The sequence below is a fragment of the Protopterus annectens genome, chromosome 8.part1 (assembly GCF_019279795.1).
Source record: "Protopterus annectens isolate FY-2018-M chromosome 8.part1, PAN1.0, whole genome shotgun sequence".
Taxonomy (NCBI): Eukaryota; Metazoa; Chordata; order Ceratodontiformes; family Protopteridae; genus Protopterus; species Protopterus annectens.
In genome coordinates, this window is record NC_056742.1 from 117,280,757 (window position 1) to 117,292,977 (window position 12,221).

At 39.4% G+C, this 12,221-nt stretch overlaps 1 protein-coding gene across 4 annotated transcripts in view; it reads left to right on the forward strand.

Annotated features, from left to right (window-relative positions):
* The window catches only part of FBXO31 (F-box protein 31), a 1,097,250-nt gene that overhangs the window by 875,459 nt on the left and 209,570 nt on the right, over positions 1-12,221 (forward strand). For all 4 annotated transcript variants that reach the window (XM_044081741.1, XM_044081743.1, XM_044081742.1 and 1 more), the window contains one exon: positions 5,859-6,012. In XM_044081741.1, the coding sequence (XP_043937676.1) occupies positions 5,859-6,012 (154 nt within the window). The remainder of the gene's footprint in view (positions 1-5,858; positions 6,013-12,221) is intronic.

Consider the following 12,221-nt stretch of genomic DNA (forward strand, 5'->3'; position numbering starts at 1 on the left):
GCTCTGAGTGAAGCTTTTTCAGTTTTCACTTCTAATAGCTTACTCCTGTCTTGCAGTGTCTGTTGAGAGAAACATCCTGCACTGCTGTTTGCAGAGTTTGAAGTGCTGGGCTGGGCTAGTATTCTGCCTGTGTAATTGCCTGCTTCTAATTGTTTTCACCTGTTAGCTCCAGCAGTATTCCCTGCTAGCTTCCTACTATTTCTGTTGCTTCCTTTTTCCTTTCTGTTTCCTCAGGGGGGAGCAACGCGCATACCAGCGGAAACACGCTCACAGTGGCTTACACGCACGCACACATGCTTACACAGTTCAGAATCTACTTATTCGGGTTAAAACGCGCGCACACCGGCGCAAACAGTCTTACAAGTCTGCCAACAGGCTCCCACATGCTCAGTCTGCCTTACACGCGCGCACACTGCCCTACTCGCACCTCCTGGCGTGCACATGTGCACATGCACGCCCAGCAAGAAACTTTGGTGTTGGCTACAGTGTACACCTTCCATTTCTTGACTTTCCCATGCTTATCTTGTGGCACTCCTCTTTCCATGATATGTGTCTGACATCTGTCACGTAACACTGTCCTCCAGTGAAATGCATTTCCTTCTGCCATTCCCCCCTGTGATGTCACCCATCTCCTACTCTGTTCCTCCCCCTTATGTAACTCTTACACTACTCAGAATGTGCTCATTTGCTATGTGACAGTGGGATTCAGTATCCTAACACTCATTTACATAAGATTGCCTACTAATGCTTAGTTACATGTCTTAGACTCAGCTTTCCCCCTTAGCAACCACTAAACGTTGGCCATGTTTTTTTTTTGGTCTGCTGGTCCCTGCATTGTAAATCCATGTATTGCATAAAACCCACATTTGTAGGTTTATAACCTTCATTTTTATGTTTTATATAGTGCAGCCCGCTTGCGCGAGGCTGCGCTGCGTTTAAACATCGGTGATCGCCGAAAAAAAAAATTACTTTTTTCTCATATTTGCATCGGGGTACCTTGCCATTGGCCACATATTTGACCATTGGCATGCTGCCTGACACATATGCACCCTTTATTTGGAGCTGACATGGCTCCGTTGTGTTATTTGCAGAAACGTACTCAGTTGTCAACTGAGTACATTTCTGCAGCTAACACGACTCTTACACGGGCTGGTTTGAGCTTCGTGGATCGCTAATCTACCTCATTTGCATGCCTTTCGGCTGCAAGTGAGGTGATTAGCATATCCACGCCCAGTCCATGTAAGAGACGTTTTAACTGGTCTCTTACACGGAATTTCGGGCTGTTCCTGGATCGTGAGGGCTGCATGGAGTCTTACACTACTCTTAGACTCCGTGCAAGCCTTCATGAATCCTGCCCACTGTGTTTACTGTGACTTATAAAATTCAGTTTAAGACTTAGAACCTAAAGAATACTACCACTAAAAATAGTATGTGTTGAAGAGTTTGCCATTTACACCTCTTTAATAACACCTATGGTTCCAGAGATATGAACATTTATTTGAAATGTGAGGACATAATTTGAGTCTGTCAAAAGGCTTAAGGTCCGCCCATTGGAAGTTACAGTGCAAACTTCCTGAGCTCCATTGGAGTGAATGAGTTAAGAAACAATGCGGTAAACATTCTTTCCTATTTTATAAATGCTGCAGCACATATATCTATCCCCAAATCAACTTATTTCCTGTTTGTAATAAATATACACAGACTTGATTATTTACCTTTTTTGAGAATTTGCAGAAAGCACTGACAATTCACTGTTCTATTTTATTTTATTTCTTGTCTTGAAATTATACTTTACTAGAGTTTGAATGCTTAATTTGTCAAATGTTTCCAAACCTATGGCATATAGTCATTTTATACTACAGAGCTGTGGAGAGTGCTGTTGCATTTCTAATATATATATATATTTTTTACATTTTTTGCTGTATTAGCCTATATTTTGTCTTTGTGCACAATACCAACATATTTCTATTGCCTCTCAATACTTTTGTATCCCCCCATGCTCAAGGCAGTCTTGCCCATCCATCCATCCTCAACCCCTTTTCCCACGTTTGCACATGGGGTCAAGGCAGTCTTATAAACCTTTAGAAATGTTAAATTCTGTTCAGAAAAGTAGTTTCCTCTGGCATGGCTTACTGTGATTTTCACCCATAAATGTGTTTTAAGTGCTTTATCAAAACTTAAACCATATTCAGTTGACAGCTCACAGCTTCAGTTCAACAGCTTACTGAGGTAGGGGAAATTTAAGTTTCACTTTATATGTGCAGTCAGCAATAGCCTGATAGAAAAGGTTGAGAAAAGTAAAGATGGTGCCACTGTGAATTCATCACTGCCTTTTTTGCTACACAACTGATGAGATATGTATACTCAAGTTTCAAAGCAGTTGGCTGTATGTAGCTCTGTGTCAGTCTTTTTTTACCAGACAGGTAAAAGGCATTTTGAGTTTTGGTAGTACCTGTACATCACCTGATTAGAAGAAACATATTACAAATAAAATATTTATAGTATCTAATTGGGATGAGAACACCCTTGAAACCACTTTATTACTGAGCAAAGATGAGTATTGACTAATTCCTAAGGACATACACTTACATGGTCTATGGGGGTGCACGGATTTATTTTTTACTGTGCTACATGTACTACTGAGAATACTGCAGCTTTTCTTTTTGGTTAAAAAAAAGCCTAGTGTTGTACCTGTAGATCCCATAGATCGCTGATTACCATTCTAAATCTAATCTGTTAAGCCATATTGTGCAGTCTTATCTATCCTCCCTTTGTGATTCACCACTGATTTCTATGCATTATGTGAGGTTATTCAAGCTGCGGTAGCGTTGTCGCCTCATAGCAAGACGTTGTCCCGTTCGATTCTCAGCTAGAGTGTCTTCTGTGTGGAGGCATACGTGAATGGGGTGTGCCTTCATTGAAGGTTGTGCGTCAGGGCTGGTAACCCGGTACGTAAAAATCCACTACCAATCATTAGCGGACCGGAGTTCCGCTGTGGTGACCCCTAACCGGAAAAAGCCGAAAGACACAAACAAACAAACAATGTGAGGTTATTCAAATATAGGGTTTTATGTCTGTCTCCTGGTAAGTTCTTCTTTGGTTTTGGTTTGATAATTTTCTGGAAAACTTGACAAATCTCTCTTTAAATGACTGCACACAGCAGCTTTGATGAATTTGGCTTGAATAACTGTCATTTTGCTGGCTGTCACTATGGTGAGGAAGACTTCAGAGGTACAGACTCTTATGGGCATTTTGCTATACACTTTATTTAAAAAAAAAAAAAAAAAAAAAAAAAGACAGGGTGGCTCTTTCTATCAAACATTTATTGACAGCCAATGTAATACTAACTATTCCTCTTAGCCAAAATATTCATTTCCTTTCTTTCCTCATCTTAAGGATGCAGTGGGGCAGATTTTGCATAAAATATATCCTAGAAGATAGTTGTTTGCCTACCTTTACAGAACAAAAACAGCAAATAAATTTGAAATTCAGATAAGCTTTGTGTCTGCTTTTCGACTAAAAGGCAGATTTTCATATGGAAAAACAAAACATTTCTAGTTGGATTACAGTATGCCTTGGATTCTGTTAAGAATCCAAAGGGAAATGTCTTATTGGAAACATTGAGTCCGATGTCACTAAAGCAGCTACCTTTTGTAAAGGAATACAAACTGCTGCACAATCCTTGTCTAATATGTCTTCCAGTCACTTAGTTAAGTCAGTTCATCCTGTTTCTGGAATAAGCTTCCTTTAAATATTAAGCAGGTATGTCATTGGTACTCTGTAAAACCAGCCAAAGAAATTGGATGGGCACTCACACATTTTCACCTGAGATATGTAGGGAAAATCTACTGATACTCTCCCACTTACATTGAGTAATGTGGCTAAGTGTTTTTATGGTGTTCCTGGGTTTAAGTTTAGTATAAACCTACAAACCTATGAACCTTGTAAGATATGGTGCCCAAGGTGTGGTGTGGTTTTGCTGCACCAGCTGCTCAAGATATGGCTGTGTTGGGAACCTCTGCATTAATTCCGAATGCATAGCTTGGTATACCTGTCCAGCATTATAAAGACAGGGCCACTAGTAATGTCATAGTGTGGCTGTGTAAGATTTTCACCATAACATTAAACGAATGAAGCGTCTTTGTATTCACAGTGTCATCCTGCTCTTTCTTACCTGCCTTTAAACCTTTTGTGTGTTGGCCAACAAAAATAATTTTTTATGTAGTCAGCCCTGATGTTATGGTGATGTTTAAATTTAATAATTTTGAGACAGCCTATTTTCCCAGACTAGAACAGTATGGTGGTATAGGTGCCCTCAAAAGTTCCTAATGACAGGATAACAAGTCTACTGGGTTGTATGTGTGACAGCTGTAACCTTATAACATTGTATTATCTGTGTTCCTGACATGAATGTAATTGCAGATCTGGTACATGTTCTAATGGCAGGTGGATAAAATGTGATGGTTTGACATTACGTATTAGGTTTGGTTGTACCTGCTGTGTGGTAAAGCTTTTGTTCAACATTACAGTATGGTGACTTAAAGAGAAAGAGTGATGGGGGGGTGGCATCTTCTCAGTGTACCATGCTGATAGTGGAAGGGTTTGATCTACTGCAACCAGAAGTGTAGCTTGGAGTTTGGGAAGCATTCAGCATCTTCTACACTGTTTCCTTCCCCCCAACAAGGAGTATAGCCAGAATTTTGACACCAACATGTAGTACTGCTGTTACCTGCAACATAACTCGGGATGTATCCTAAATATAAAATCTAGATACAAATTAGAAGCCTTTAGTTGACTGGCTAGTAACAAAATAAACATACAGCATCTCTTTTTTCTTTACTGGCTCAATAGTATCCTTCACTTTATATGTATTTAACTCTTGGACAGTTGGCGACTTTGAGCTGGGCAGAATGATGTTACTTGAAAATTAATTTGTCTGCCATGGCTTACATGGTATATTCCATGCTGCATCCATGTTTGGAACTTGTATACATAGTTGGAGGTTTGTTTACCAATGTTTCTTGTGTTTTTTTCTGTGGAGCCCTTGTGGCTACACTTTCTGGCTTGCACCTGCTGCTGTAGCATTGGTTGCTTTATTTATCCTTTTAGTCAAAGCTCAGGAAATATATGTCATTATTTATCACTGCCAACGGAAAACTATTTGCCAGTCTTGATACCCACACCGTTAAGACAAGAACACTTGATTCATCCACTGTTCTGGTGAGTACTTCAACAGCTACACTATCTTTTTGCTTTCTGCCGCAATCTGTATGTTCCACCATTTGAATGAAGCTATTTTTTACTTTAACAGTTATCCCATGTTTCACAAATCACTTTGACAGCTTTGTACATCCTTCTGACGTGTGCAGCAGTATTCTTTGTAACAGAGTGGCCACAACTAACAACTGAGCTTATATGTTAATTCCATGGTATGAATGTTCAACTGCAATGTAGCCACAGACATACCAGCACTTTACAGTTTGAGGGAAGAAAGAATTTCTTGCCAGCAGTGCATTCCTGGCAGAAAGCCAAATGATCGAAGTATATAATATATAAAGTGGATAGCACAGCAAGTGTCCTCTAAACAATGTTTTGTCCAGTGATCTGGTGAAGAAATGACCATGCAGAAGCCTCTTTCCTTTTCTTTTTCCTTGTATTCAGCACTGCATTTCTGTCTTACTATATCTGCATGTTGCCCACTTGCTTAGCTTTAGATTGCTAGCCTCATTTTCCTTTTTAACCATTTTTAGTTGTTGTAATAAACTAGTTTAATGCACCGACATTTTCTGAATTCTGTCTATATCTGGTATGTATTAATCCTGAGCACAACTGATAACTTCTTAAAAATTGTGTTTTAGTAACTGCTTGACATATCGTCGTATCTACCTCCCTCCTTGTGGTCCAGATGACCCAATAAAGCCTGGTTTGTTTAAGGGAACCTATGGCAGTCATGGACTAGAGATTGTCATGCTCAGCTTTCATGGGACAGTAGCGAAAGGCACCAAAATTACAGTGAGTATTTTGTTTTTGTACAGCTTTATGGTTATGAATTTGAGTGCTTCAAATGAATTATATTTTTGTTGTATCATTATTATGCTAGTTGCCGTGTGTTGTACTGTGTTATATGTGTTTCAGTTCTGGAGACATGCCACACAGAAATAACTACAACTTCATACACCTTCTGGATTTCTCTTTGTGGTCAGGCGATATAACTAGCCCTCTGATAGGGGATGTTTGGATTTGGAGGAGAGATGAGAGAAAATCGGCCTTGATTATTTAATGAGCACAAACACATTTTTATGTACATCTCAGTGCATCTCCACCATGTGGGAGTTGCTGACCATTTAAGTTAAGTAGCATTCGTTACAAGCTGAATGAAGAATCTGAGCTTTGTTGGAAGAAAATGCGCATAGAAAACAAGTGATTTTTGTAGCATGCATCTTGTTGCTGTGCAGTCATGTAGTAGGAGCGAGAGGCTTGGATATACAGAGGTTTAAGAACAGCACTGCAGCAGTACTTCCTCTTCCACAAATTGTTAGGTATTACAGCACCTCTAAACTTCTGAACTTTAGCTAAGCATTCAGAGTTTTTTAGTTTTTTTTTTCTTTCTTTTATTTTTTTTAGCTTTGTGACAAACTAATTGATTTCACCCTTTTTCTTTTACCCACCTAGCCATCTGTCTTTTTGTTCATTCCTTCCCTTCATCGTTTCATCCTTCCTGCAAACTTTCCCTCCTTTCTTCATTTCCTTTCCCATGTTCTAATTAATAATTCTTGTAAATTCATCGTACCTTGTGTGATATGCAAGAATTTTTTAAATACCTATCACTATTTATTTTTTTATAAACTAGTTTGGGTTACCTACTAGAAGAAAACCTAAAAGTTTGTATCAGAAGTAAACCTAAATAAACACTAAAAACAAATCTCACTGATGGAATTTTCACCTTAACAGGGTACATAAAAGAAAAAACTCATGGCCAAAGTCAGGAAGAGCAACTCCCTTAAAGACAACTGTTCTCTCTTAAACAAGAAACTAAGAAGTCTAATTAAGTCCAACAAGGCTAACTATGTGAGCAGGATAGCTTCACAGGCTAAGGATAATTGCAAGGCCTTCTTCAATGCTGTCTGGAACCTTAAAAGTAACACACAGTGGTGTGCTAAATTGGTAGTGAACAGTACCACCTTCACCGATCAGGGTGACATAGCAAATCTGCTGGCTAATAAAGTCAGCTCAGACTTTACCCCCAACCCCCCCCCCCCAGCTCCGAGTGAAATCCCCTCCACCATGCTTCTCCCAACTGTTAGCAGGGACCAGGTGCTGGCAGCACTCACTAAAGCCAAAAACACCACCTCTGTGGGTCCTGACAGCATCTTCAATTGCCTCCTGAACAGTCTAAAACATGACTTATCAGGACCAATTGAAGCACTCTCCAACTGCAGCATTGAAATAGGCTACATTCCAAAAGAATGGAGGACCATAACAGTCATTTCCCCTCCACATGGGCGGACCATCAACAGACCCAGGGAACTACAAACCCATCAATCAAATTAACCTAATATGCAAAGCCGTGGAATAAATTATCATGGAAATTATAAACAAGGACATTGGCAACATACAGACACTGGACAGATTCCAAATTGAATGTGTTAAAGGAAGGTCATAACTACTTATCCCGGTAGACTACTTTGAGAGGGTCGCCAGAGCAGTAGACAAGGGTACAACAGTGCATACTGCGTATCTTGACTTGCCCAGTGCCTTCAATACAATCTCCCACTCAGGCATTGTTGACAAGTTGTCCAAGCTAGGCATAAATCCTTACATAACTCAGATTGAAGGCTGTCTCACATCCAGGACCCAAGAAGTCCAGATCTGTTAGATCACCTCCACCAAGAGACCGATCACCAGCAGAGTACCCCAGGGTTCTGAGCTGAGCCAGTCCTGTTTGGCATCTTCTTCTGTGAAGTTAAGGCTAACTTTCAAGGTCTCAGGCTCACCAAGTTTGCAGATGATTGTACATTGGGAGCTATTATAGATTCCCCCAAAACACCAACATCTTGCAAGAGAGTTTTACACAGACAAATAACTGGTGCCAAAGCCATGGCCAGAAAATGCATTATAATGCCCTTTGTGGAACTTGTCACCCCAAGTTAATTACTCCATCAGTAAAACACCCCTAAAGTTGACTCAGTTGTAAGTGGTCTTGGAATATATGTAGATGGCAGTCTGGCCTTTGACCAACATACAAATGAGATAGTAAGAAAATCATGCTGTGTCACCCAACTTATAGATAAAGGTATGGCATCCAGGCCCAAGGGAGTTATAGTATCACTCTATTCAGCCCTTATCAGACCTATCATTGAGTAAAATGCCCCCTTTGGCATGTAGCTAACAAGACACTTGCAACAGTTGCAACAGCCACAGAGGTTTCTCATCAGGATAATTCAGAGCATGAATATCCTGTCCTACACTGATTGCCTAAAGGTTCTGTTTCTATATTCAGTCTCCTACGGTTGCTTACAGGGGATTATTGCCTGGCTTACAGGTCTTCCTCATGCCTAGTCCTGATGTATCTGTTGCACATGTGCAAAACAAACAGCACCAGAAAAACTAGATCATGGGATCCGAACTTCACTTGTGACATAAATAGAATGTGCTGGAGAGGCAGATATGTCTCCCAAAGAATCCCCACATTATGGAATAGCCTCACCCTCCATGTCAAACAGAGTTCATCCCTGACCATATTCAAATGAAACCTTGACAACTGGATGAGAAATCATAAATTTACCCCTGCTCTGGCCCCTGTGTCTCTTATGGACAGATGCTGTCCTTAAGAAAAGTATTATCCTAACACCCTCCATCCCTAAATTACCTGCCTAATAACATTCCCCCTATATAGACATCTAAGTGAGTTTGGGTCTTGTAAGTGCCGTAGTGATCTTAGTCTGTAACAACCTATGAACATGATGCTGTGTGGAAGGTTGTGTTGCATTTTGTTTAAAACCCCTTATTTCCTAAGACACTGTACAGATTGAGGGTGGAAGTAGAATCCCTTTCCATGTGAATTCAGTTAAGAAAGCTTTCTTCCAGAACAGCCTTGAACATTCATTCCTAATTCTTGAGCACATAGCATTTGTGTCAGGAGATGCATTTTGCTAACTTGCTGTTTTAGCAGTGTGTAGGGACAACAGATGTAAAGCTGTTGGATAATCACTTGTACAACATGATTTTTCATAGCTGTAGTCCCCAGATATCACAGTGTATTTTTACTAAGGAGTTACAGAGTTGTACTTTCTGTGAATAAATGAAAATAAAAGAGAAAACTTCCCAAGCTTTACGTAGGTCCTTGTGAAAAGAACCAGAGTGGAATGGCTGTAAATGGTAAAATGAAGCCTGAGCTACAGCACAGCATATATGGGTCTAGTAGAAAATTGATATTATCTGAATGATAAGAGTATACAAGAAGACTAGAAACTTCTGTGACTTTGTACTTTTCACTTGTTCATAGGAATTGGTAAAACCTATTTATTCCTATCCACTGGATGAGAACAAAGGATGGAAGAGTGTTGACGTTGGATAGGACATACATGCCCCAACATACAAATAGCATACATAATACTTGTCCCAGCATATGATGGACATAATTCCTGCTCTTCATATGCAGGACATAGTGACTGACAATGACATGTGTTTTGCTAAGAGTTGGTGCGTGTCGTATATCAATTGTAGATCAATACATTTGAAGCAAATAGCTACAGGTCTGTCACAGATGTACCTAGTCTGTTCCCTCTGCTTTTTAGTACAATTTCTTTTGGCTGAGTGGTCAAGAGAATAGCTAAGTGGTCATCAAGAGAATATGTAGGACTTGATCTTTCACCTGTCTGACAGGTCTCACCTGGACATTACAGACTTGACACTGACCACTTGGTTTGCCCACTTTCAGTGACAGCCAGAAATTCCAGGCTTTCTTCCTCTGTGCTCCATATTCCATCTTCCTCCCAAAAGCAGCTACTAGAAAAGTTTATAGAAGTAAGTGGAACACATTTTCTATATGGGCTTCCTCCAGTGGACTAGATCCCTTCTCAACTCTGTTACATTCTATTTTGGATCTTTTTAGCTAGTTTGTTTCAAGAGGATATTAGTTGTTCCACTCTTTAGGTTCATCTGGCAGCTATTTCCAATTTTCATGTGACAGAGAATCATACTGTTGTTGCCTCATTGAAGCTGTCTAAGGCTTTTATATGGGGTACTTTCCTCCTCTGGTCACTATGAAAAGACCTGGTTCCACCTTGGGGAATTGTCTTACTTCACTCTCTAAATTAACCCCCTTTTGAACCTACAGCATCAGTGGAACTCACATTTCTTTCTTGGAAAACGCTTTTTCTGGTGGCAGTTACCTTAGCAAGGAAGATTACAGAATTTCAAGTTGTCATGTAAGCCTTCATATTTGGTGAAGTTCATCATTCATACTGTCTCAATGCCATATGGGTTTTGTGCCTGCACAGAAACACACAAGGATAGCTTTCCCTGAATTCCCTCCACTGACTGTGATATTGATTTGGCTAAGCCACACCCACCAGGGAAAGTCTATCCCTTGTCACAGAATGTCAGTTATTCAGTCTTGTACTGCCAGTTGTAGGACTCGCACAGTTGAATCTCCTCAACAGCCTGCATTGGCTTTCCAATACAGATAAGATTCATTTGGGAACTTCACCCCCTCTTTATTATTATATACTTTTAATTTATTTCTGTTTTGTTAATAAATAAATATATTTATATATGTGTGTGTGTGTTAACTTTTAATTTTCATATTCTTGTTATTTACTTCTGCTAACTTCTTACTATGTTTGTATAAAATGTTCTATTACTTGTACTGGGAAAATTAAGTTCTGTAGTGTAAGCTGAGTGCGAGGTCTCTTGTTTCTGTTATTTGTCTGCTTTTCTTTGGAAGTTCTAATAGGAAAATCTTGCATTTGTTTTCACTTTTTTTCTTCATTTTATGATATTTATTTATTTTATTTTGCATTTGTTTACCAGGGAAGTCTGACTGGATACAGTTCCTTTTTCAGGGGAGGCCTGTGGACAGTTGTAAGAAGTATCAAAATATTACAAAAGACAAGTAACAGCTAGATACAATGTAATACATACAGAGTTCTTAACACATTTACTATTAATTTAACTCTGATATACCTATTTTTTATCATTAAATTCCAGTTTAAATTTTAGCAAATAACTTTATTTGCCTTTTCTGTGGAGATTTTTTTTTTCATTTCTGACAAGAGAATCTGTAAGTAAATGCTGCATTTGTGCTGTTTTAAAAGGTTTCCATTTGATTTAAATACATATTTTTGATTTTTGTAACTGTTGGACAAATTAATTTAACTTGATACTGTTTCTTTGTGTGCATTTACTACTCTGTGCAGCTTGTACAACAAGGCTTAGTGCAATTTAAACTGTTTCTGCTATGTTTTATGCAGTTTAGCCCTTTTCTGTGTAGGAACATAGTTTATATTATCTATTATTGCTGCTTTTAGTCACCCCTGACTTCATAGATACCACCCATCAAATCCAGTTGCACTTAAAAACAAAAAATTGAACAAAAATATGCCTCATCCTTCAGTTTGTGAATGTGTTGTTGCCTTAAGCTGCCCAGTAGACATACCTTTCTCCCTGTCACCATCTGGTGTGAGCCCACAGCCCTCTATGGTACAGATTCAGACACATCCACCAGGGCTGTTCCAGTACCTGGTTCAGGTATGGGAGAACCAAACCCTTTAGATGTAGGAGAGGTAAGGGGTAAAAGACCTCTTGCCAAACATAATAGTCTGTACCCAGATATTTTGTTCTCTACTCTAGCTCATAGTAAGAAGGAACAGAGACTTCACCGTATGACAGTCAGTTTATTGTCATGTGTAGGATTAATGAGGTTTCCATAGCTAAGATTCAGCTAATCTTGGAGACTATGCTTCTGTTGAAAATGACAGTGGAGCTACCTTCGCTAAAGATAAGTCTAGTGTAGCAGATGTTGACTGGGGGACTGTGATGCAGACAATATTGAACACTCGAGTCCATCCAATCTGATTATTCGGAAGGTGAACAGATTCAAAAAGTTAAGCAAAGGTTCACCTTTAACAGTTGCTGTCTAGGTTTAGAAAACCATTTGATTGGAAGCAATCTGGAGCTATGCCAGAGATTGGCAGATTTTATAATCTTATTGAGGATGA